A 25,773-nucleotide genomic window follows, 5' to 3' on the forward strand; every position below is an offset into this window, starting at 1 on the left:
CTGGATCTTCCACTGAGACAAGGAATTAGATGTGTGAGAAGATTAAAGAGACATACACCGATTTTACATCGATTTCAATTGGAAAGATGAATCTTGCTCATATTAGAGAAGCAGCATGGTCTAACTGGATATGGCATGGATCTGGGAGTCAGAAGGACCTGAATTCTAATTCAAGATCTGCCACTTGTCTGCTGTGTGACCTTGGGCAAGTTATTTAACTGCTCTGTGCCTCAGTTCTCTCAGCTGCAAAATGGGGATTAAGACTGTGAGCCCTATGGGGGGACACGGACTGTGTCCAGACCATTTATCTTGTATCTGCCCAGCGCTTGGAATGGTGCCCTGTAAATGCTTAACAAATACCATTATCATCATCATTAAAAATAATAATAATCATTATTAATGCTAAACTCCTACTATGTGCCAAGTACTGTACTAAGCTCTGGGATATATAATCCTGTTGGACATAGTCCCTATCCCATATGGGGCTCATAGTTTAAATGAGAGGGTGCTTCTCTACAAAAGCATTGTTATTTTTTTTTTACAGACACGCTCTGTGTGGAAAATTCACTCATTCATTCATTCAATTGTATTTATTGAGCGCTTACTGTGTGCACAGCACTGTACTAAGCACTTGGGAAGTACAAGTTGGCAACATATAGAGACGGTCCCTATGCAACAGTGGGCTCACAGTCTAGAAGGGGGAGACAGACAACAAAACAAAACATGTTAAATAAATAGAATAGTAAATATGTACAAGTAAAAGAAACAGAGTAATAATTATGTACAAACATATATACAGGTGCTGTGGGGATGGGAAGGAGGTAAGGCAGGGGGGATGGGGAGAATGAGCAGGGGTAGGGAAGGAGGGGCCTAAATGTAAAGGCTGTGTTCCCAAGAAAGTATTTTTAATCTATAAGGAGCATTAGTCCCTATCCCATATGGGGTTCATAGTTTAAATGAGAGGGTGCTTCTCTGCAAAAGCATTGTTATTTTTTGATAGGCATGCTGTGTGGAAAATTCAGGCCTAAATGTAAAGGCTATGTTCCCAAGAAAGTATCTTTAATCTACAAGGAGCATTTTAATTGTGTGGTTTAGATCATCCTCAAGTAATTGCTAATGCTGGAATCTTTCCGAGTCTTTTGGATTATTACTCTTGTGCACAGAGTTTGGGATCTTCAAAGTCAGAGGGGGTCGGGATTTTAATGGAAAGGTGATAAAGCACTGACTTGTTGGGCAAATCACAGTAAATTATTTAAATGAATGTTGATGAGGGCTCCTAATCCCACAGGTACTATGATTGTCAGTAAATACAATTTGTATGATTGGGGTCTGTTGCATGGTTCACTCTGACACTCTTCATGTTTCTGCAGAAGCATGTCTTACCTGTTTTTACCGTCTGCCAGCCAAGTGAAAAGGGGCTCCGTGCTTGTAAGTTGTAAGCCGTAATTGGACTGTGGTTGTCAGCCCCAGGGCTCCAAGACAAAGTGGCTGTGTTTTCAGTGATCTCCTCAACTATTACTATTCCTGGCGACCCTGGAGGACCTAAAAACAGAAATCAATAGCTGAGCCGATGAAGAACCAATTTTTCACATCATCTTTTAAGTCCTGACAAGAGAAATGGGTTTTCAGTATGGACCACATCAGACTATATAATAAACTCTCTGAAAAAGCACCATTAATAGCCAGATTGTCAGCATGAGGCAAGGGATGCAGTTGAACGTGATGATTGCTGTGATATTAATTACAATTTTGATTGTCTTCGTCACTTTGTGTTCCTAGGTAAGTACCAATTGATATCACATTTCACAATAAAAGTAAGATTTGAAAGCAAAACCCACCGTAAAATGGCAATGTTACTGAGACCAGTTGAGGTAAACTTACTGTTGGCAGATTCAGTAATGACTGCTGGAAGACAAAGCCTTTAGAAAAAGAAAATTCCATGCTATTTTAAGAAGTCATCCATATAGAGAAAAACGAAACAAAACAAAACAATTACATGTCACTTGAAGAAGCCTTTGCATTATGGTCTGAATAGACAGAGAACTTTAAAAGATGTACCAAACTTTTTGTCTTGGTAACAAAAACTTTACATATTTTTCTTTTAAAATAATATTCTGTAATACAGGGATGTCATGGGATTTGGAAAAAAAAGCACAAATATTCACTTTCAACATAAAGCAAATATATTTATTCAGGCTGATGTGTTTAAGATAAGTTTAATCAGGTTACTAATATCCAATCAGGCTGAACACAAAAGCAAAAGGATAAATGTCCATTGATGAGGATCGATAACATTGCTAGTATCTGCTCCACTGAGGAGGAAAATAAAAATAACTTTCTGTATGGAAATAACTTCTTTATAAATCAAGAGCTGAAGTTTTCTTTTGTGACCCCACAATACTGTTTATTCTTCCTAGAAAATGTAAACACTGAAAACCTGGAGATGTGGATTACTTTGTTGATGAAAGGCATAACCAAGATTTGGGGCAGGATGTTAGGCAAGAATTTTAGGGATTTCTGGGTCCTAAAAGATTATGGTATTATATAATATAAGGAGGTAGAAGAGATGATTTGTGGCCATGCAGCGCAACATAAAATTGGAATCACACATGTTTGTTGATACTGTTATTAGGTTTCCCCTTTCAAGAGGGAGCAGCCTTATCACAGTGGGGAACCCTGTGAAAGTCGCTGTGAAAAATATAACAAGTCTTAATCACTTGATATTGGTGGATTAAAACCTGGGGATTACATTTGTGATTGCCCTGTTTGAATTTGAAGATTTCCCTTAAAATTTGTTTTAAGGAAGACAATGGAAAAAATGAATGATTTGGTCTTCCGACTGAAATAGCCTGAAGAGTATTTAGCAGTAGTCATTCAAACTTTAAACAAGACTTGTGCTAATTATGTTGGTTATGGCATGTCACTCCACTGAGACTACACTGATGCTCCAGAAGGTTTTGACGAAGCCAAATGTCTGGTTGCTCATACACACGTGCCTAATGAGCCATGCAGTCATTCTCTGAAATACTTTTTTACCAGTGGATTTCAAAGTATCTGTGGTTTTAGGCTGAACCAATTCTCTTCATAACTGAGAATAAAATAAAGTATATTTACTGTGTCCTCAGAACCTATAAAAACATAAAGCTGTATCATCAGGGTTGGACCATTTCTGGACTAATGCAGTATTTTGTCTCCAAACATGGCAGAAAACAATCTGGGGAGGAACTGAGTGATGATTGTCCTTCCTGATATTCACCCACATGGTGATGGAGACATCTTCTAACATCCCCATCATTTTCTTCAACCAGCGTTTTATAGTTCCTTCAGTTTAGTGTATCATCATTAGAGAAGCAGCATGGCTAGGTGGAAAAAGCACGGGCTTGGGAGTCAGAGGTCATGGGTTCTAATACTGGCTCTGCCACCACTTGTCAGCTGTGTGACTTTAGGCAAGTCACTTCCACTTCTCTGTGCCTCAGTTACCTCATCTGTAAAATGGGGATTAAGACTGTGAGCCCCACGTGGGACAACCTGATTACCTTGTATCTACCCCTTCTAGTGCTTAGAACAGTGCTTGGCACATAGTAGGTGCTTACTAAATACCATTATTATTATTATTATTATGTTGTGTTGTTCTCTGTGTATGTTAAGTATTACACAGCATAGACTAAATTAAATTTGAAATTCTCTTAAAAATGGATTTAACTATTTATTTTGGTGCTAATAAAATAAAGAGCACAGTATTTTAAAACATAGAGAACACCTGGAGTTTCCCAATTTAAGATTAAAAAACCAGACCAACCCCTCACAGACTCTACATTCTGAAATAAAAGTGAAGTTACTAATCTCAAAGGTAAGAAAAAAAACCAGTGGAAACATAAATTAATGACTGGCATTTCTGTGAAAGAACAGTGTTACCTCTAATATGCAGTTGGCAGAATGAATTCTAAACACCATGAAATTCAAATGAATTCATTCATTCAACTGTATTCATTGAGTGCTTACTGTATGATATATGAATATCATACAGACATGAACCGAGTGGAATACATACTCATCGGGAGTTGAGACTGATTAGAGAGTATGCATTTACTATTTGATATTTGGGATATTTATTTGGTTCTATTCTTTTCCAGGTAGACTAGAGTCAGAAACATACCATGTGGAATTTTAATAACAAACCATCACCAGCTTAGCTTGGCCTATTCAGGAGTTAAAGGATGTATGATTGTGACTGTATGTTAGATTAATAATTGCCATCCTCTTCATCAGTGGTATTTACTGGAGTGCTTATTTTGTGCTGAGCACTGTATTAAGAGCCTGAAAGAATACAAGCCTCAAGGTGACTATAGCTTTAATTTTACTTATTTATATTAATGTCTATCTCCCCCTCTAGACTGCAAGCTCTTTGTGGGCAGGGAACATGTCTGTTATCTATTGTTATAAAGTGTTCTCCTAAGTGCTTAATACATTGCTCTGTACACAATTAGTGCTCAGTAAAAAACTGACTGACTATAAGGATTAAGACTACTTTGGGGTTTTTTAGGTGTATTATTTCCTATGGTACATTAAATACCTGCTAATAGTTTTTTCTTATTATTGTTTTACATGAAACTCTTCTAAAAATGGATTAATCCTAGACAAATGCTTCAGTGATGACAAATGAATGACAGCTAGCCAAGACCTGAGTACTTTGCAGATGTCACTCATTTAGTGGAAATCTCATTAAATTTTATGCTCAGCTGTAGTCATTCATAATTTCAGCTGGGCAGTTAAAACGGCAGCCACTTTTCCAAGGGTTGCATTATTGTTTAGTGTCCCTAAAATGCATTTTTGATTTGACGGTGGACAATTTAGGGAAGAGAGCAGAGTCTGGGCAAATACTCCTTGGTCTGATTCAGACAGCAAATGACCATCAGTAAATGCCTTCTGATACACTTAATCTCAGGGGAGAAGTTTGCTTCTGTAGCTTATCCACTACTCACAATTATTGAATCAATTACAGTCAAAGATCCCCAGGAGAATCACTTTCTGGCAACCTCATCCAGTGGGTTTCATGTTCAGTTAGAGATTTTTCTTCTCCCCTTGAAAGCCAATAAACAGCACATTGGGAAACTGTTGCATTTTTATTTATTTGCCAACTTTAAAGATGAATCTACTCTTCAACCCATTTTCCTGGTACCATTAAACACTGTTATGAGATACAAAAATAGATAAAGAAGGTCCAAAAAGTCCCTTGAGTATACAGTCCATTGGGTCAAGGACTCCAAGGAAATTAGGCGGGATCTGAGAGATATGACATTCTGGGGGAAAAACATAAACTAAATAGAATTGGAATCAGTGGTAGTGCTGAATTTCTTCATGCTACCAGCAATGGTCTCTGCCTTAAGACATACCTTTGTTATGACACTAGAAAGTGGGGTGAAAACAGTTTCTGATAACCAAAGAACTTGTTGGATCTCTGGATAAGCTTTTACAAGAAGCTATACCTAGCATTTAAGCACTGTGGTTTCCTAAATAGTTGTAGTAGTAGCAGAAATAGTCGTATTAGCATTTACTGAGCATCCATTGGGCCAAGAATGATATTAAAGACTTGTACTTACCCTAGGGTTTTAAGGATGGAGTTATGGTGTTAAGTGCTTGCATGCACCTGCGTCTCTTAAATAGATCTAAACATTTAAAGATCTTGTTTGCAAAAATTTGGTATCTGAAAACTAGGAACATATTTATCAATTCCATATCTGCTTGCTGGGGAATCGATGCAGATTTTTCGGTCTATTTCAAGGTCCAAGGTCACCCAGGTAGATAGTGGTAGAGGTGGGACTGGAATCTGGGTTTTCCAATAAACAATGATGATGATGGTGAATTATATTGTTGCTCCCAAGTCCCGGATTGTCTACTTTCATGTCTCTTGCCCCAGTAGCTGCAGCTATTATGGCTGGAGCCCTTCCAACTTGGCTCTAAAAGAGGCAGTTGTTGCAGGGAAAGGAAGCAAAATGAAGCTCTGGGGCTTTTCCAGCAGCTGCAAGAGTAGCAATAGCTCAAGAAAAGGGAATCAGACAGGGATGAAGGAAAAGGAGAGGGGGAGAGAGGAAGGGAAGTGAGACAGGGAGGTAGTGAGAAAAGGACAGGAAGGTAAAGGATAGGAAGAGAAACGAAGAACAGGGGCTGGGGAGGGAGGAATGGTAGAGGAAAAGGGATCAGGGAAGGAGAAAAAGAAGAGAAAGAAAGAGAGACAAGGGAGGGTGTGAGGAAAGTTCTGCCATCCAGGCATATAGCCATGGCCTAATATTTTTCATATCAGAATAGTGTTTTCGTTCTGAGTTACAGCCCATGCCAGTTTGCTACCAGCTAGGATGGGTTGTATCTTCCTAGTCAAAAATCAAGTGTAATCCCTGAATTATCCTGGAGGCCAGCACCTAGGCAATACCCTTCCCATTATGTGAAAGCCTACCACTTTCCACCCATCCTGGCCCTATCCACAGCCAGGATTACTCCATTAATGTTCTAGCACTTTAGAGCAGTGCTTGACACATAGCAAGAGCTTAAATACTGTTATTATTATTATTCTTATTACCACTGGTGACCCCTTCAGGACTGACTCTCATCATACTCCCCACACAGCCATTAGCAGCACTGCTAACTCCTTTCACTCCTGGCAGCGTGGCTCAGTGGAAAGAGCCCGGGCTTGGGAGTCAGAGGTCATGGGTTCTAATCCCAGCTCCGCTACTTGTCAACTGTGTGATTTTGGGCAAGCCACTTACCTTCTCTGTGCCTCAGTTACCTCATCTGTAAAATGGGGTTTATGACTGTGAGCCCCACGTGGGACAACCTGATTACCTTGTATCTACTCCAGCACTTAGAACAGTGTTTGGCACATAGTAAGCACTTAAATACCATTAACATTATTATTATTATTAATAAAATAGTATAACAACTAAAACAATTTAAATGCATCTATCAGAAATAACCCTAAATGCCTCCAGGATCCCTGAGATGAATTTGTCAGGTGGATGATGAGAACAGATGTATTAAAGACATCTTCAGAGAGAATACTGTTATGGGGTGTGAAAATATACCAGGCATAATGCTAATTAGAAGCATCTTGCAGATCTCTTCTAAACACTTTCTTTTGTGTGTGAGAAAATCATTAATTTCTTCAATGCATATTAGGGTGGAGAGAATAGTATATGATGACTAAACGAAATGCTAAATTCTTTCAAACACGCTTTTTGATATAGCAATTGCTCATTCTCATTTTATAGTTTGTCACCTGTTCCTCACGGCTTCTCTGTGAGGTGGGCTAACACAAGTACTATCCCCATTTCATAAATGAAAGCAATTAGATACTTATAGGGGAAATACAATATAATAATAATAATAATGATGGCATTTATTAAGCGCTTACTATGTGCAAAGCACTGTTCTAAGCGCTGGGGAGGTTACAAGGTGATCAGATTGTCCCTCTGGTCTTGAATAATCCTTTCTGGCTAATCATTTTTTAGCTCTCAAACTGAAGGCCCTGTGAGGACTGAATCTGATCTGCTTTTATTAAATCTACCCCAGTGCTCAGTACAGTGCTTGGCACATAGTAAGCGCTTAACAAATACCACAGTTTTTAGTTGTTTAGCCCCAGCTGCATGAAACTCAATGCACACCCTGCTCCCAAAGGCAGGAAAGAGATAATAGCCTCCATGAACAACCAAAATCACTACTGCCAAATAGGTGTCAAAGAGAAGAGGGCTATCATTGTGGTTTTCTTCCGGCTGACTGCCTGTTGCTCTAAAGATTTCTACAAGCCTAGGGTGAAATTTACCATCATGCGCTGGGCCATTAAAACTCAGCACAGACTGAAAGATTACAGCTGTCATTTGGCTGACAGTGGGCTCCGTTCCATTTGGAAGACACCCTCTAACTCACTTAGAGAAATGGAGACAGTGGTCTACAGTAGGAGCGCTTAAATACAGCAGGCCGAAAGGTTGGTAATTTGTAACAGATGTACTAGATGATAGATTACAAAGAGGGACTCTGGGCCTCCCTAGTTCAGTAGTGTGTGATCGATGCCGTTTATTAGTTTGGCTTAACATTCTCCGAGTTGGGTTTGTGAGACAAATAAATATATGAGCTTCAATTTCCGGATAAGGCTGAGGTGAAAGGATGTCTTTGGCTGTGGTGATTATGTATTTCAAATAAAGTTTACAAAGAAGAGTTATATTGCTTGAGTCGTCATGCCAGAAATAATGATCTGAACCAATAATCTTCTGAAAAAATGTGTAATTCAAAATGATAGATTCTAGGCGGTAATTTTCTATGATTGATGAAAGCTTCCACTAAGTCAATGTGAGAAGGTAGATTATCTTGGAAGCAGCGTGGCTCAGTGGAAAGAGCCTGGGCTTTGGAGTCAGAGGTCATGGGTTCAAATCCCCGCTCCGCCAAGTGTCAGCTGTGTGACTTTGGGCAAGTCACTTAACTTCTCTGTGCCTCAGTTCCCTCATTTGTAAAATGGGGATTAAGACTGTGAACCCAACATGGGACAACCTGATTACCTTGTAACCTCCCCAGCACTTAGAACAGTGCTTTGCAAATAGTAAGCGCTTAATAAATGCCATTATTATTATTATTATTAACAGTCAATCGTGCCATGTGAGGTTAAAGAAAGATAATCTTGAAATTGCCAAATTTAGTGCGTTTTACTCTAATTCTGTTTGTTCTGATGACTTGACACCTATCCACATGTTTCATTTTGTTGTCTGTCTCCCCCTTCTAGACTGTAGGCCCACTGTTGGGTAGGGACCATCTCTATACATTGCCAACTTGTACTTCCCAAGTGCTTAGTAACAGTGCTCTGCACACAGTAAGTGCTCAATAAATATGATTGAATGAATGAATGAATGAAAATGAAGAAATAGTAACCACAAGTAGTCTTTAAAATACAATAAACAAAGCCCAGACCATAACTGGAGCAGACTGAAGAGATTGAAGGGTTCAGAAAGAGGGGTGATAGCAGTTTTCTACAAAATTTGCTTATGTATGGGGCTCGCTTAATTTTGAAAGAATAAGATGGTTTGGAGGTAAGCGGTTGCTGTGACAGGAATTAATGCTATAAATGCCTAAGGTTAGGCGTTAGAACTACTAAAGATTGTAGTCTTGCTATAAATAATCTCATGTTAAATATAAAATCAACCAGCATATGTGACACTGGGCATACTCATTCACAGGACCATTCATTCTTTTAGAAAATTATTTTATCTGTCCCAGTGAGTGATGGGAAAATTAAACTCAATATATGTTTAATGATAAAAGCTGCACTAGATGAAAATGTTTGTAGCCACACTATATGTCTTGAATTCTCTGGCTGGTTTCCTAAGATCCTAATGAGTTTTTTATTTGTGATTATCAGGCAACACTCTAGTGGTGGATAAATAGCAAGGCATCATTCTAAAAAGCAGCTTCCTCCTCACCTTACAGGGATTGCCACTTTTTTTACCTGTAGAGAATAAGCAATCGATACAAAAATACAATACTTAAACATCCTCAAGAAGCAACTTGTAGATGATTAAAAAAATCTTACACACCTGGATTTTTGTCTCAGCAAGAATTGCCATCCTAAGTCAATGACAAACTGCTGCTAACTTAGTTAATGCTAACAAAGTGTGCCCCCAATTTGACAATATGGACCATGACTGGGAAGTTTAAATACCTTCACAATGCATAAGAAGGACTTAAAGTTAATATTTTAAGACTTTTTTCTGTCAATTGTCCCCATTTTAGGCATATAGCTAATATTTCCTGGCTACTAACACAGAATTTATGGTTCAGTGAAAAATACTCATTTTTCATTAGCTTCATGGCAAAGCATAATTTATCTAATTGTCCAAAAGTTTTAGTGCATTAACGCTTTCATTTTGAAATTTCAGTTTAACATTTAGCCCCTTAAAGTGCTTAGAAAGGTCCCAGCCCCGAGACTTTTGTTAGTAATTGGGTCTGTTATCATGAAATTATTTCCCATGTAGTCCTTTCAAAGACAAAAAGGTTAAGCAAAAATGACACATGTATTATGATGAAACTGGAAGTGTAATGCATAGTATGGATGTCCTCAAAGTCCACGCATTTAAGTCCCTTTATATGATAATTTATGGTGATCATGTCTTCAGACTGCAATATTAGCATACTCACCCCTAACAAGAAGTTCTGCCTCATCTGACACACTGTCTGCTGTGGTCTGTACCCTGCAGCCATATCTCCCAGCATGTATCAGAAGGATGTTCCTGATCATTAAATCTGCAGAGGATGCTTGCTGAAAGAGGGATGAAGTGCCAGTTTAAAATGTTGAAAATCTGCCTGTTCACGGTGGTTTAAGGGGGAACATTGCACTTTTGCCAGAGCCCGTTTTAGGTTTACAAGCTTGGACTACAACAGTTCAAAATTGAAACACGCCTCAATTACAGAAATATCTATACATGCAAATTATTTTAAAACAATGATTAACTTAGAATAAAGGGCATAATCACAATTTGAAAACTGTCTTCATTAGACAACTAAAGAAACTCCTTTGAAATACTTAGAAATGCATTCATAACTGTAGGATGTTTTTCAAAATGAGAGGAAAATCTGAGAAAATTGAAAGCAAAATCTAGTTTATTACAATTTTTGTCCTTGCTAATTAAAATGTTCCACAGAGGATTAACAGTCCCTAAGCAATGACAGATCAACTAGGATAATCAGAACCATGATACTCCTTGGTATAGTGCTCCCCTTCAATCTCGGCTGAGTTAATATACTCCACAGTAAATTCTTATTTTATGCAATGGATTTGAATCTATTTCTTCTAAAGAAAAGGGATGATCCTTCTTAGAATTTGTTTTTTATTAGGAAAAGGTTATTTGAAGTCAGAAAACCAACACCTTAAAATAATGACATTGTTACGATAAGAATATGGGTGGTGCTCGGCTTCTTGGAATCACTGGTAAATTTGCAGTTCAAAGGAATGGTGTAAGGAAGCTATTAGTCACTTAATCCTGTCTCTCAGCTGTACCAGGAAGAAAAGAGTAACCTCTTTATGGTTATGACTAGATAAAAACCTCTCATTTTCAAGAACACTTTGGGTATATTTAAGCTAATAATACAGCAAAATTTTTACATATTAAGATTCCATGTTTCAATCTAAAGAAAGTTGTCAAAATGAGAGCCGCAGATACATGTACCATGACTCATATGTCATGGAGTCTCCAGGTGTCCAGTCATCATCAGTAATTTCAACATACAATTTTTAAAAAATAATGTCATAATTCGAAAGCACCATAAATTGATGTGTTGGATGGAAGTTGGTTACTTTGGTCACCTGTTTTTTATCATCTACAGCATGAGAAAGCTCCAAAACTATGGGTGGCAAGGCATTTGAACCCAACTGTAAATAAATAAATAAATAAATAATTACCGATGAGGTAACTGAGGCACAGAGAAGTTAAGTGACTTGCCCAAAGTCACACAGCTGACAATTGGCAGAGCAGGGATTCGAACCCATGGCCACTGACTCCAAAGCCCATGCTCTTTCCACTGAGCCACACTGCTTCTCTAAAAATAGGGTTGTGTCCTTCAAACATAAAAGTAATAAAAATTTGGAAACTGAAGACTTTTTTGCCTTCCGTTTTTGAGACACACTGATTTACACCTCAACACTGCATTTTTTTTGGAGTATTTTTTCATCTTGGCTCTTCAGATGCCTTATTTTCTTCAGGTCAATTACATGTAAACTTCTGCTCTTCTATGCCCCCAAGGAAGTGATTCCTCAGGGCAATACAAAAGAGTTTCATGAAGTCAGGAATCTTTCCTTGACTTGTCTCCCCCAATAATTGGTTTGTAACAGGCGGCATCTTTGCCCATCCCGTTTCTGTCAATTCCATGGCCTCGTGCATTAAATGTCAAGAATGTTAGGTCTATTTCCATCTTTACAGCCACCCTAAATTTTTGCTTCATATCTGCTTAATATTGTAAAAATCCTAAACTGAAGGCAGATTAGCAGTGAAAGAGTTGGATTCTGGAAACTAAACCTAAATTACACTCTTAGTAGATTCACTGATGTTTCATGAGAAATAATGAGAAGAATTCCTATGAGAGCCTATTATATTTAATCTTGGCCCAGAGTGTTCAGTTCCTAAGAGAAAACCTGCACAATTTAGGGCACTTTTAATGAAGTGGTTACTTATAACAGATGCGTCCTTTTCTTACGTCTACACCTCATTTTCACTCTTCTCTCCTAGGAGTTATTCTTGGTCTTTGTTTTCTGCTTTCTTTTGCATTCCCTGTCCCTTCTGCTCTCTCTGTGGATCTCTCTTGCTCCAAGTTTTTTCTATGCCTGATTTTCACTTTCCCCTATTACAAGTATGACCATCCTGTCACCAGTCATTGAAAGGGAAAAGCAGAGAGTGTGAAACATAGCCCCCATCCCCCAACCCATCATTTTTCTTGGGAGTTCAGTAACTCTGCAGCTCATGTGTAGTTTCGGCTGCACAATTGATAGTTCATATAACCCTAATTAGCTGGTGCAGCAATCCTTGCTCCTACAGTATTTCAAGAAGTTCCTTCCAAAAAAAGAAGGGGAGAGATTTTCAGCCCTCAACTGCTGCCATGACCTTGGAGCCCTATCTAATGTAGACCAATCCCATCATTTCACAGAAATTCAGAGAAAAGGTTTCAGTGTCACAAATTGTGACCTGAAATTAGGGGGATTTAGGGGCTAAACTCTTTTTGCTCTTCCAATAAGTGAAGTTGTTCAGTAAATGAATAATGATAATAATAACTGTGTTACTTGTTTACTGCTTACTCTGTACCAAGCATTGTACTGTGTGCGGAGGAGACAGAATACTATCAGCTCAGAGGCAGTCCCGGTCCATAAGGAGATAACAGCCTAAAGGGGTGGGAGAACAGGCATTTAATTTCCATTTTACAGACGCTGAAGCACTGAGAAGCTGTGACTTGCCCAAGACCCCACAGCAGGCAAGTGGCAAAACTGGGATTAGAACGCAGTTATCCTGACTCTCAGTCCTTGATTCTTGTATTGACTATTTACAGAACTGAAATTTTGAAAGCTCCTGTTCATTTTGATGTGCCTTTCACATAGAGCAGGAAAATTTTATACATATATATAAAAATTGTTAAAAATAGAAACAGTGTTGCCTAGTGGATGCAGCACCAGCCTGGGAGTCAGAAGGACCTGGGTTCTAATTCTGACTCTGCTGTTTGACCTTGGGCATGTCACAATTTATCTGTGCTTCAGTTACCTCATCCGTAAAATGGTGATTTAGGATTGTGAGCCCCATGCAGAACGTGGACTGTGTCCAACCTGATTAACTTGTATCTACCCCGGCACTTACTACAGTATCTGGCACATAGTAAACACTTGACATTAAAAAAGAGAAAGGAAACAAGGCAAACACAATTTCATATACTTCTGGCTGTTTCTTATTAGTGACACAGCCTTCACAGCCAAAGTGAAGTGGGGAATTGAGCCACTGAACAGTTATCCAATATATTTATTCTATGAGTAAAGTAGATATAGGGCCTGATTTTCCAGATAATTGTTCACTCCACTTGAGACAATATGTGAAAGGTGTCTTTGCTTCCTTTTTATAATAGGATGATGCAACTTCATTCAGGATGGTTTTGGGGTGGGGAATGAATGAGATGGCTTATCCAAAGCCATTATAACCTCATGATTTTCTGGGTTTTTAAGAAAAAGCTAAATTTCATCTTCCCTATTTCTCATCCTTTAAAAGAAACCTCTGTCATTCCTCTTGTAAAAGAAAGTTGGCTTCATATGGTGATTTTTACTAATAAACTCTAATAGTGAGACACTCCAAGAGACATTGAAAGAAAAAGAAAAAAAAGCAGTCAGAAAATTAGTATTTCAGGGACAACTCATGCCCACTTGCAACTTTGTGATCAAGTTTAGAAAAACTACGGGCTCAGTTATATTTTTGTCAGTCTGCCCTCCCTCCTTCAAGGGTTGTGATCAGAGTCAAATGTATTTCAGACTTATCCAGCATTTCTTACTCTATTTGCATAGGGCATAGTTCCTAATTTCTTCACAGGGTTTCTAAGTAACCTTCATTGAATCTGATTCTTCCTTCAATTAATGTGTCTACCCTAAAGAAGGTTAGCAAATAAAATATGCTGCTGTTCACTCTGTTATACTGTACTCTCCCAAGCACTTAGTACAGTGCTCTGCACATAGCAAGAGCTCAATAAACACCATAAATAAATAAATACTTGATTCTTTGGCAGCATGGCCTAGTGAAAAGAGCAAGGGGAGAGGAGTCTGATGATCTGGTCTCTAATTATAGCTTTGCTACTGGCCTGGTGTGTGGGCCTGGCCAAATCACAAAAATCTCTCTGTGCCTCAGTTTCTTCATCCATAAAATGGGGATAAGATAACTGCTTTCCCTATTTCAAATTGTGGACCTCACAAGGGGCAGGGACTATCTATCAACAAATCAATTACATTCATTGAGCATTTATGGTGCTCATAGCACTATACTAAGCTCTTGGGAGAGTACGATATAGTTGACCTTGTATTTACTCCGGTGCTTGACAGAGTAAGTCCATAATACATACCATAATTAATGAACTCACTTGAAGATGGAGCTGTTGATGGTGAATGACAATGATAATGATATTTAGTAAGCTCTCATTGTGTGTCGAGCACTGAGCTAATCAGATCAGACCCAATCTCAGTCTCAGTTGGGACTCACAGTCTTAAGAAGGAAAGAAAACAGGGATCTAATTCCCATTTTACTGATAAGTAGACTGCAGCACAAAAAATGGAAGTGAGTTGTCCAAGGTCATGCAGCAGTTATTTCTACCTGCAGATGTGACTAAAGTAAATGACAGATGTTTAACAGTCTCTGTAACACTGTGTCCATGTGACACTATCCTCTGCAGCTCTGTTTATATTATTTGCAATGCCTGATGCTTTGCTTGGCTTGCTTTTTAGGAGCTAATATGCTTATTACAGACCTTTTAATTTTCAATCATTTATTTTTAATCCATTCATATAATGCTGAAAACAAATTTACTGGATTTTAGTCCATCTCCTTCTGACTCGAGGTATTGCTAGAGGGAAAATCATCTATAACTCCTTTGCTCAACAAGATAAACATGACAGTACTACCAGGAAGAAAAATCCAGCAGTCAGGAGGGGTTTAACATTTCTAGGCTCTACTCCAGGTTTATTTTAATTTCCTCAAGAAGCGCAGGTCCTAAAGAACACTTAGAAATGAAAGGATAAGCATGGCGCCCACTCTTTTGGTGCAAAGGAATTATTTTTAATTCTCTAGGGACTATGCTTATTAGCTATGTTAAATATGATTAATATTATTGACACACAATTCAGATATTTAACGTGAAGACTGGAATCCCTGAATGCTTTCTTCTCTGCTTAGAGAACAATTTACATTTAATGTGTGCTCTGCTGCCAAGAAGTGAAAAAAAAAACAAAACGAATCTCAGAAAGTGACTTTGCTGGTTCTCATTGTTGAGGAATTGTTAAAATTCCAGTCAACCAGATTCATGATTTAACCTGCATAACTAAATAACTGGGTCCATTAGCAGGAAATGAAAGAATTATTGCTAGAAATAGAGGAGGACAGAACCAATTAATAGATCCCTGTGAAACCCTTACGTTTAGTATCACAGAACAAAAGTGAAGCCAGAGTTACTCACAAGATTAAAAATTAAACTTTTACTGCTTAATACCAGTTTTTATTGAGTGCTTATTGTGTGCAGAGCACTGTACTAAGCCCTTGGGAAGTTACAATAAACCGTTACACTCCCTGCCCTCAGCAGGCTTCCAGTCTAGAGCAGCATGGTGTAGTGGAGAGAGCAAGAGCCTGGGAGTTAGAAGGTCAACAATCAATCAATCAATCAATCGTATTTATTGAGCGCTTACTGTGTGCAGAGCACTGTACTAAGCGCTTGGGAAGTACAAGTTGGAAACATATAGAGATGGTCCCTACCCAACAGTGGGCTCACAGTCTAGAAGGGGGAGACAGAGAACAAAACAAAACATATTAACAAAATAAAATAAATAGAATAGATATGTACAAGTAAAATAAATTTAAAAAAAGGTCATGGGTTCTAATCCTGGCTCCACCACTTGTCTGTTGTGTGGCCTTGGACAAGCCACTTAATTTATCTGTGCCTCAGTTACCTCAGCTGTCAAGTGGGGATTAAGACAGTGCGCCCCATGCAGGACAGGGACTGTGTCCAACCCAGTTTGATTGTATCCATCCCGGTGCGTAGTACAGTGCCTAACACATAATAAGCACTTAATGAATACCATCATCATCATTATTATTAGCGGGGAGAGACAGATATTAATACAAATAAAGAAAATTACAGATATGGACATAAGTGCCATAGATCTGGGTGGGCAGAAGAGAGAAAGGATCAATTCAGAGCAATGCAGAAAGGAGTAGGAAATGAGGGAAAGTGGGGCTTAGTCTGGGAAGGAGATGTGCCTTCAATGAGGCTTTGAAGAGGGGGAGAGTAATTGTCTGTAGGATTAGAGGAGGGAGGGTGTACCAGGCCAGAAGCAGGACATGGGCTAGGGGTCGGCAGTAAAATAGGTGAGATTGAGGCACAGTGAGAAGGTTAGCACTAGAGGAGCAAAGTGTGCAGGCTGGGGAGTAGGAGATAAAGGAGGTGAGGTAGGAGGGAGTGAGGTGATGGGCTGCTTTACAGCCAATTGTGAGGAGCTTTTGTTTGATACTGAGGTGGCTGGGCAACCACTGGAGTTTTTTTGAGGATGAGGGTGACCCGGTCTTGGCTTTGACCCAGAGAGTTGCTGGATATAAAGCAATGACTTAGCTATGAAAGGTTACTCATCACCAAACTGACAGCCCTCATGGACAATGAGAAATGAGGTGATGGAAAAGACCTTTGAAAATGTTTGTTTCAAATAACAATATGGTGAGATTTAATTGGAACAGTGCTCTATTTTATCAATCAATCAATCATATTTATTGAGCACTTACTGTGTGCAGAGCTTTCTTTGATTGAGAAATCAATCAAATAATTGAGAAATTATCCTTTCTCAATTGACCTGTTTCGTTAGGGCGCTGACAAAAAGTTTAACTGCTCAATGCAATTCCATAACTGTTAACAATGACATGTAAATAAGAAGCAGCATGGCTTAGTGGAAAGAGTATGGGCTTGGGAACAAGGGGGCGTGGGTTCTAATCTCAGCCCCTTCATTTGTCAGCTGTGTGACTTTGGGCAAGTCACTTAACTTCTCGGTGTCTCAGTTACCTCACCTGTAAAATGGGGATGAAAGACTGTGAGCCCCACGTGGGAAAACCTGATCACCTTGTAAACTCCCCAGTGCTTAGAACAGTGCTGGGCACATAGTGAGTGCTTAATAAATGCCATTATTATTATTATTATTATCATAGTAAGCACTTAACAAATACTATCATCATCATCATATAATGCCTTTTTTGAGAAAAAAAAAATATTTAGGACCCAGATGCTTAAGAAACCTAAACACAATTCCTTAGGTGAGTCACTACACCTCTTTCAGACTGTGAGCCCACTGTTGGGTAGGGACTGTCTCTATATGTTGCCAACTTGTACTTCCCAAGTGCTTAGTACAGTAAGCACACAATAAGCGCTCAATAAATACGATTGATTGATTTTCACTGAGTTGATAAAGTCCTCACTTAACTGGTCAAATCTTGACTTGACTACTGCCGGGCACCTCCTTGCAGCCCCGCCTTCAGTTCAATCAGGCTCTTGCCACCAACCTCTCCAGAGGAATGAGTTCTGACAGTTTTTCCAGTGAAAGCGGAAAAACTTCTATTGCTGCTCTAATATAGGCCACTCCATGCAGCCATTTGAGAAACATATGGAAGGCTGCTGTCAATCACTGCGTGCTGATTTTTCATTCAAACCTGGCATCACCTTGCCTAAACAGAGACTCTAGAAGATGGGCAAAGGAAGTTGTTTACCCCTCTGCATTTCCTGAGGAGTTGCTGCGGTTGGTCCCGAAGCTACATCGGGACAATTCAACTCATTAAATGTGAAAACCGTATTTTTGACCCACAACTAGATCGTGAAACAGAGTCAGTCTGCTTAGTTTTTCTGAAGGATTAAGTTGCCCTTTACTTTTTCTTCCTTTTAAAGTAAGCCAAAAGAAGGCTGTAGATTAGAAAGACAAATAGATCATCAAAGGTTGCTATGGAAATGTAAAAATTCATCTTCTTTGAAAAAAAAAACAGCTGAGGAATATCAGTGGGAAGCAACCTGCTCAGTTATTGTTATCACTAGATTAATAAGATTCAATGTGTTTCTTGATCATATTCCAAGATTATTAGGTGGGAGATACACCACACATATTTTGAAAAGCTAGGTACGTAATAAACTATAGGCGGCTTCCAGCATTCAACATATAATAGCTTCATAGTGATAAGTGACAAAAGAAACTGAAAATAACAAGATGACATTTAGGAGGTCTGTCTTGAAAATAATAGCCCTTTTCCCAAAACACTGCCTGAAAAGCACAGTGAGGAACAATGGTGATGGCTACTTCAACACAAAGCTAATATAAAAGTAATTCTCCAAAATATAAAATGGAAGGCACTCACATTATATTTTCCTTTTTAAAAGTTCAAAAGCGCTAATGTCAAAGAAGTTTTTTTCTGATTTCAGCATTTCCTATTTGCTGGAGAAATTGGACCTAACCACCACTCTACAACACCACAACTCTGTTGACATGGACATTTATAAAAGCACATTCTATGGGTCAAGCTGAAGTGAAATTAGTTGCATAGATAAAGGTTGGCCAATAAAATTTGGAAGAGCACATTGAATAATGACCCTCTACTATGGTATGGCTGTGAATGAGAAAAATTATATTTAATGAGCAGCAGATATATATTGTATCTGAGAGAAATATATATGAGGGATATATATGTATATATGGAGAAATAGATATATATGTATATATGGAGAAATAGAAATTGAGAAATATCTCAATTTCTTTTTCTCTGTTTATATAGAGAGATAAAACACTAAGGTAAGTTAGAAAGAAATGGAAAGACTGCATTCAGTCCAGATAAAAGATGATAAATATATTGAGAAAATTAATCTAAGATACATGTAGCTACCCTGAAGTAGTCAAAACCTGGAAACGGTAATACTGAAAAAAAAAAAGATAATTACAAAATTCTTCCTGCCCCAGCAGCCAGGTTATACTTTGTGATGTGGGTCTAATGTGAAAAAGAATAGCAATGTGTGATGGGGAAGTCCTTCTTTTTAAGGCTCATACTGATACACATCTGGATACTACTTTCATCTTTGGTACCCCAGTCTCAACAAAGAAGATGATAAATTGGTGGAATTCCAGAGGAGAGTTTAAAAATGAGGAAATGAATGGATGGATATTTTTAATAGAAGCACATTTTTAGCAAATGGCAAATTGATGATTCATGACTGCAGTGCCCATCAATAATCAAAAGGAAGATTTTGCCTAATAGCAAGGATGGCTGTGGTAACCAAGTGGCCCAGAAAAACCTCTCTGAGCACTTATTTCATTACTAGGGAGTGGTCTAGGCCCCAAGGAACTGGTTTCAGAATTGCACACGAGCCAAAAGAACGGTCAACACTGAAAATGTTTGCTGGTAATTAGTATAACACAGACTCAGGTCATGACCTGAGATTCAAACTGTTTTTTAGTCTGGCTGTCATTCCATGTCAAATTAATGTTCCCGATGGACTAAAGAACTGCTTTTCAAAACTAACACACTTTCAATCCAACCTGGAGTACACAGAGGCATAGAATCTTATCACTCGCCCAAATAAACAGAAAATGGTATTACCAGGCATGTCTATCGCTAGGGGAACTGGGAGGGAAATACTTTTGGTCAGAGTTTTGTAATCTGGGTAAATAAAGCACAGGTTAATGCAAAGGGTTCATCTCTATTTCTATTATTTTTTCACATACTTAGATATTTATTTGCTCTGCCCTATATTTCTAAATGAGCCAGACGTTCAGAGATTGAACTTGCATTCTTAGCTCAGATGAGAAAGGCAGTTCAAATTATTTTGCTTTCCCAGTGAGTCTTAGTAACTTATGAGAAAAGAGAGGAACACTAAGTCTATGCTTCCCTCGAAGATTAAGCCTTGCAAGTGGATGAACAACTTCTTGAATGTCATTTATAATGCTGCTCAGCAATGCCATGAAGATAAAGTGTCTGTCAAAAGAGAATGCCTTTGAAATGATAAAAATAATATCAAACTCAATAAGAGAAAGGAAAAGGCACTGCCTCAATGAAAAAATCTATTTTATAGCACACTATGTTGGCCTAAATTGTCTCTGAAACTTTTCTGTAGACCTTCTGGCCCTGGAAGTGAATAGCTGCCCTGATGAATTCACAGTAGTGACTTTAATCATATCTAATGAAAGAAAAAGATCAAATTTTTAATCAGCTTCCCTAATGCCTTTAACAATAATAAAATCAAACATCCCTTTAGATGTTTTTACACCTTCCTTGTGTCTCATCTAGCCTTATTTGTTTTCATATTATTTACATCTCCTGCAAAAACTAAGCAATCAAAACAATAATAGGGATGTTTGTTAAAAGTTTATTACATGCCAAACACTGTACTAAACACTGGGTTAGAGGCAGGAAAATCAGGTGGGCCTTCAGTCTGTAGGGTTGGGAGAGCAAATACTTAATCCCCATTTTACGGGTGAGGAAACCAAGGCACAGAGAAGTTAAGTGACTTGCCTAAGGTCACAGGGCAGGTGACAGAGTTGCCATGATCACTAGGTCCTCTGCTTCCCAGGTCCGTGCTCCATCCACTAGGCAATGGATGATCTCCCTTTTATGTATTCTGTTTTGTCATAATTGCCAAATATACAGGGATGATGGGGACAGTGGCCCCGACAGCTTTCTGAACTAGATTCCCATCCTTCCTCACCCCGGGTCTCTGATGAGAACGGACAGTTTCTGGACCTTCATGAACAGACATCCACACTGGTCCCACTGAGGAGGAGGGATGGCATGAGAAGTGCGAAGGGGTATCAGGGGCTTGGCCCTGGTGTCCACTTGGAGAGGTGCTCCTTATATGGCCTGCTTTCTACATCCGCTGACAAGCAAAATTCAATTGCTTCGTGCACGACTGGATGATTTAGTTTAAAGGCAGTGGTTGATCTTCTCAAATCCCTTTGGTATTGCTGAACCTGAAGGGTCCTTGAAGAGCCCCTTAATTCCTAGGGTCTAGTATGATTTGCCAAATCCCGGGTGCTTTTAGAAGTGGCTTAAGTGAAAAGAAACAAGCAATGTGCTGTATTTCCTGGGCCGTACAGAAAAATTCACTAGGATTAATTTAGGAGACCTCTGGATCAGACTACTACTTTGGATAGAAATGCATTGTCAATACATTTATCCGACATCAAAATAACTGCCAGAGACCATAGCTTAAACAGGCAATTTCATAAATTCCATTTACTCTGTCTTCAGGAGGTGATGATAAATTCAGAGAAAGTCAGAGCATTGAGAGAAGCTCTTGAGACCACCGGTCCAACCTCTCCCCGAGAAGAGAGAATAGGAAAACACATTCCCAGTCAACTTCTATTTTTCGGTTTACCTAGAAAGTAAGAGCTTAAGGTGTATTAAGGTGGATGTGATGGTTAAGTATCATGCCTTGTCTTCTGATACAGTTCCGCCACAATGTATGTTTTCTCTATAGTTTTGGACTAAAACACAGTTCTAGTCTTCCCACCACGCGAGCTTTCTGGGATTTGGTGGGCCACATTAATGAAAGAAACTGCTAGTTTGCATGGCACAAGTGCGCAGCCTAAGTTTTCTGTAATGTCGGTATGCTTGGCACATAGTAAGTGCTTAACAAATGCCATAATTATAATTATTATTATTATTATTGAGGTCTGGAGGCAGCTGCTGAAAGAGATTCCTTCATAGACAACTAACAGGAACAGTACAGGATTGAAAAGAGGGCTGTTTTGGTTGACCAAATAACGTTCTGGCCAGACGTAGGCATCTTGAGGCTTGACAGATCATGAGTACTTTACCACAGGGTTGCCACTGGGGTCTAACTCTTGGTCCCAGGACAGAAGCAGCATGCCCTAGTGTACAGAACACCAGCCTGAGAGTCAAAAGGAGCTGGGTTCTAATCCAGGCTCGGCCACTTGTCTGCTGGGTGACCTTGGGCAAAGCACTTCACTTCTCTGTGCCTCAGTTACCTCATCTGTAAAATGGGGATTAAGACTGTGAGCTCTCTGTGGGACAGGGGCTGTGTCCAACCTGATAGCTTTGTATATACCCTAGTTCTTAGAACAGTGCCTGGTTCATAGTAAGCCCTTAACAAATACCATTCAAAATATCGCCAATTAAAATGTTATGTGCTGATTGACGTCAGAGGGTTTCAGTCCTTCACAGAAGTCAGGTACAATTCCCTTTTGGATTCTGGCCAGATTCCACATCTCTTATATTCTTTTTGACTGCCTTGATTGCCTGAAGAAGGGCTAGTGTTTCCTACTCCAGGAAATTAAGCAAGGTACCTTCTATCTAACAGCCTTCTCTGGTTTATGCCAACACCCCTACAGTCTGGATAGCTAAGGAGGGGTTTTCTGCCCCCTTCTCCAAGACTTGGCCTGCTAAAGCCCCAGTTCCCTGCTGAATCCCCCAACTGAAACTTTCACTTCTCCAGCAATTTAGTCCTCTGCAAGCCAGCGTGCTACAAAGTGTTTGGTGGTTAATTATTTTTCATTAATGGGATAAACAAACCAGAACCATGCCCTTAGCTGTACTGCTCATTGATCAGTATATGTAAGCTAATGTATAGGGTAATTCCTTGAGGATCTTACTTTGAAGAACATAAATTATCCTTAAATGTACACACAAAACCCTTGCCTAACCCAACTTTGAGAATGGGCCTGTAACCTTTTTAAGTTTTAAACACATCAACAGTGGCCGAATGGAAAGAGCACGTGCCTGGGAGTCAGAAGCCCTGGGTTCTAATCCTAGCTCTGCCACTTGCCTGCAGTATAACCTTGGGTTACTCACTTGACTTCTCTGAGCCTCAGTTCCCTCATCGATAAAATGGGGATTCATTACCTGTTCTTCTTCCTACTTAATCTGAGTGCCCAGTGTGGGAGAGGGACTGTGTCTGACCCGGTTATCTTGTAAGTGCTTGGCATATACAAACATTTCGCAAATACCACAATTGTTATTATTACCATTACTACTATTAATAACAGGAAACATGTCCTAGACTGTGCTCTTTTAGAATTCCAATGTTATCCTCTTTTGCCAGCCTCAAACCTCTCCCCTCCAGTCCTTTCTCCCAGACCACAGGCATAGTGGCATCATGGAATGTCAGGAAGAGGGAGAGGGCCCCTTTTTAATATCTCCCCATCAATGTTGATTATGGATTTGGGAGTCCCCTTTACTGAAAGCCCCCCAAACCTCTCTCACCACCCTGCAAGGATGTAGAGGGCTCAACCTGGACAGGTGCGGTTGAAATTATTCCTTTAGCCAATTTGCTATGGTGGAGATCAGCACTTCAGTCATTCTGTGGTATTTATTGAGCGCTTGCTTTGTGCAGAGCACTGTACTAAGTGCTCGGGAGAGTACAATGCCATAGAGTTGGTGGACATAATCCCTGCCCACAAGGAACTAACAGTTTAGAGGAAAAACCATGTTGAGAGGTTATGGAATATGTGGCCATGCCTTGCCTGTATATGTGCTGTAAAGGCCACTGAGAGCTTCTCCATCCCTCTCCAGGAGAATGCTAATCTTCTGTCCTTTCCTACAGCCAAAGAAGTGGTCTCTGCCTGATGGATGTGGAATCTTTGAAAATCCCTTTCAAAGAAGAGGTATCAAAGCCTATTTTAATAACTCCACCCAATTCAAAAAGAGGTATCAAAGCCTATTTTAATACCTCCATCCAATTCGCTTCAAGGTTGGGTTTACTCGGGCCACTTCCCAAGAGAGTAGGTATTTTAAAAGGATGCAACAGTGTATATGGCAATGGGTGATTGTTTCTCGACCATGAAACTGTTTTAGCAATAGGAAATATTGAGCAAAACTTTAAATCAAGTAGGTCTGTCATATCAAGTGGAGGTTTACTGCTGTTCTGCTTGCTTGCTGTCATTTAGACAGCTATTATGTTAACTGCTCCCAACTATTGTAGACTGCAAGGGAATACTTTCTGACACTTGCTAACCAAGGGCACCAGTATTTCCACTATGGGAAGCCACTGGGTGGGTGGACTTGCCTAGGATTGGATGCTCCTTGAACAGCGTGCCGTAAGAGAACTGTGAGTCTACTCACCAGTACCCACTAAATTTGGTTGCTTGCTATTTAACTGGGGAAATGAAGAGGAAAATTGCATCTTGGATCTAATGTTATAGTATGATTGGAATTGCCTTACCTCATCTAGACCTTGTCAGGAAAAATCTAAATGTGAGACAAATGGTAAATACTTTGCAACTTTTGAGAAATTAGTCAAACTACAAAAATATCCCATTCCTTAAAGAATAGAGAAGCAAAGGCCAACCTACAATCATCTCATTTACACATTTTAGCATAACTATTATTATGCACATACAGACCTATCATTAAGCAAGGATAATTGCAATGTAAGTCAAATCACTTTGGAAAACTCTGTGAGTTCGAGTTACTGAAAACATGGGTAACCTCAATAAAGCCTGCAATAAAAGAATTGGACTTTCATTATTATGTATCTCTGCCTCCTCAGTAGGGTCTTAAAATAACTTGGAACAATGCATCTTTGTGTTTGAAACAACCCAAAGGAACTGGAATGTCACACTCCAGTTAACAATGGGATGTTTTCTGAATTTTGTTAATTATCTGAGTTTAATGGATGAGGTAGAGTCAAAATCCCCCAAATTCACAAAACACACATACGAAAAAAGTTGTGTTCACTTACAGCTCGGATGCTTTCAAAATGTCCACCATCTTTCTCAAAATCAATAGGCTGTCCTTTTAGTGTCCAGTAGAAAGTTACATCCAAACTGGGGTCGTGGAATGCTTTGCAACTGAGGACGATGCTTTCTCCCACTGTTAGCTCAGTTCTCTTAGGAGCCAGTTCTATTCTTGTCGGCTCTTTGGAGACACAAACACGTCAATTAATCAGTCTAGAACTTCTCCAATTCCAAATTCCATTCAGTATTTTTCTGACGTCTACTTCATCTTAAAAGGCATTGTGGGACCGGCATACTGAAAGCGTATTAAAATGTTAAAGGACTTACTTTAAATAGTAAGTCCAGGGCTGTAGAAAAGCATTTTCCTCCAGGGCAGCCTGCAGTCCATATTCTAATGTGAGACCTTAGGTCTCTGTCGGACAAGAACTATGTCTGAAATGATTTCCTTCTTGTACCTGCTTCAGCCCTTAGCACAAAGTCAGCACTCAATAAACACCATAAACAGGACATCCAAGGCCAGTTCTTTTTCCTGAAATTTCAAACCCCTCTTATTTATGGGGTGATAGAAGGGAGGTGGGGATAGAGGAGCTCTACCCAACTGAAGCTAAATGCCCAAGTGCTTGCAATCAATCAATAATATTTACTGCTGACTTACCCTGCAGACCACTCTACGAAGTCCTTGGGACAATACGGTAGATTAAGCGGGCTCGATCCCTGCCCTTGAGGAGTTTATAATCTGCACTGCTAGCCAAGAGATGTCCGGAGCATCAAGGAGCCTTCCCCCACCTCCCACCCCCTCTTCCCCAACT

General features: G+C 39.4%; 1 protein-coding gene and 1 non-coding gene across 5 annotated transcripts in view; both read right to left on the reverse strand.

Annotated features, from left to right (window-relative positions):
- Nucleotides 1-25,773, reverse strand: part of CNTN5 (contactin 5) — a 665,146-nt gene that overhangs the window by 40,615 nt on the left and 598,758 nt on the right. For all 4 annotated transcript variants that reach the window (XM_038761846.1, XM_038761848.1, XM_038761845.1 and 1 more), the window contains 3 exons: nucleotides 24,970-25,145; nucleotides 10,174-10,294; nucleotides 1,384-1,542 (listed from right to left, as the gene is read on the reverse strand). In XM_038761846.1, the coding sequence (XP_038617774.1) occupies nucleotides 1,384-1,542; nucleotides 10,174-10,294; nucleotides 24,970-25,145 (456 nt within the window). The remainder of the gene's footprint in view (nucleotides 1-1,383; nucleotides 1,543-10,173; nucleotides 10,295-24,969; nucleotides 25,146-25,773) is intronic.
- LOC119941686 lies at nucleotides 23,710-23,835 on the reverse strand. The gene has a single exon (XR_005455273.1). It is a non-coding gene; the product is annotated as a U6atac minor spliceosomal RNA (small nuclear RNA).

This window comes from Tachyglossus aculeatus, chromosome 20 (assembly GCF_015852505.1).
Source record: "Tachyglossus aculeatus isolate mTacAcu1 chromosome 20, mTacAcu1.pri, whole genome shotgun sequence".
In the NCBI taxonomy this organism is placed as follows: Eukaryota; Metazoa; Chordata; class Mammalia; order Monotremata; family Tachyglossidae; genus Tachyglossus; species Tachyglossus aculeatus.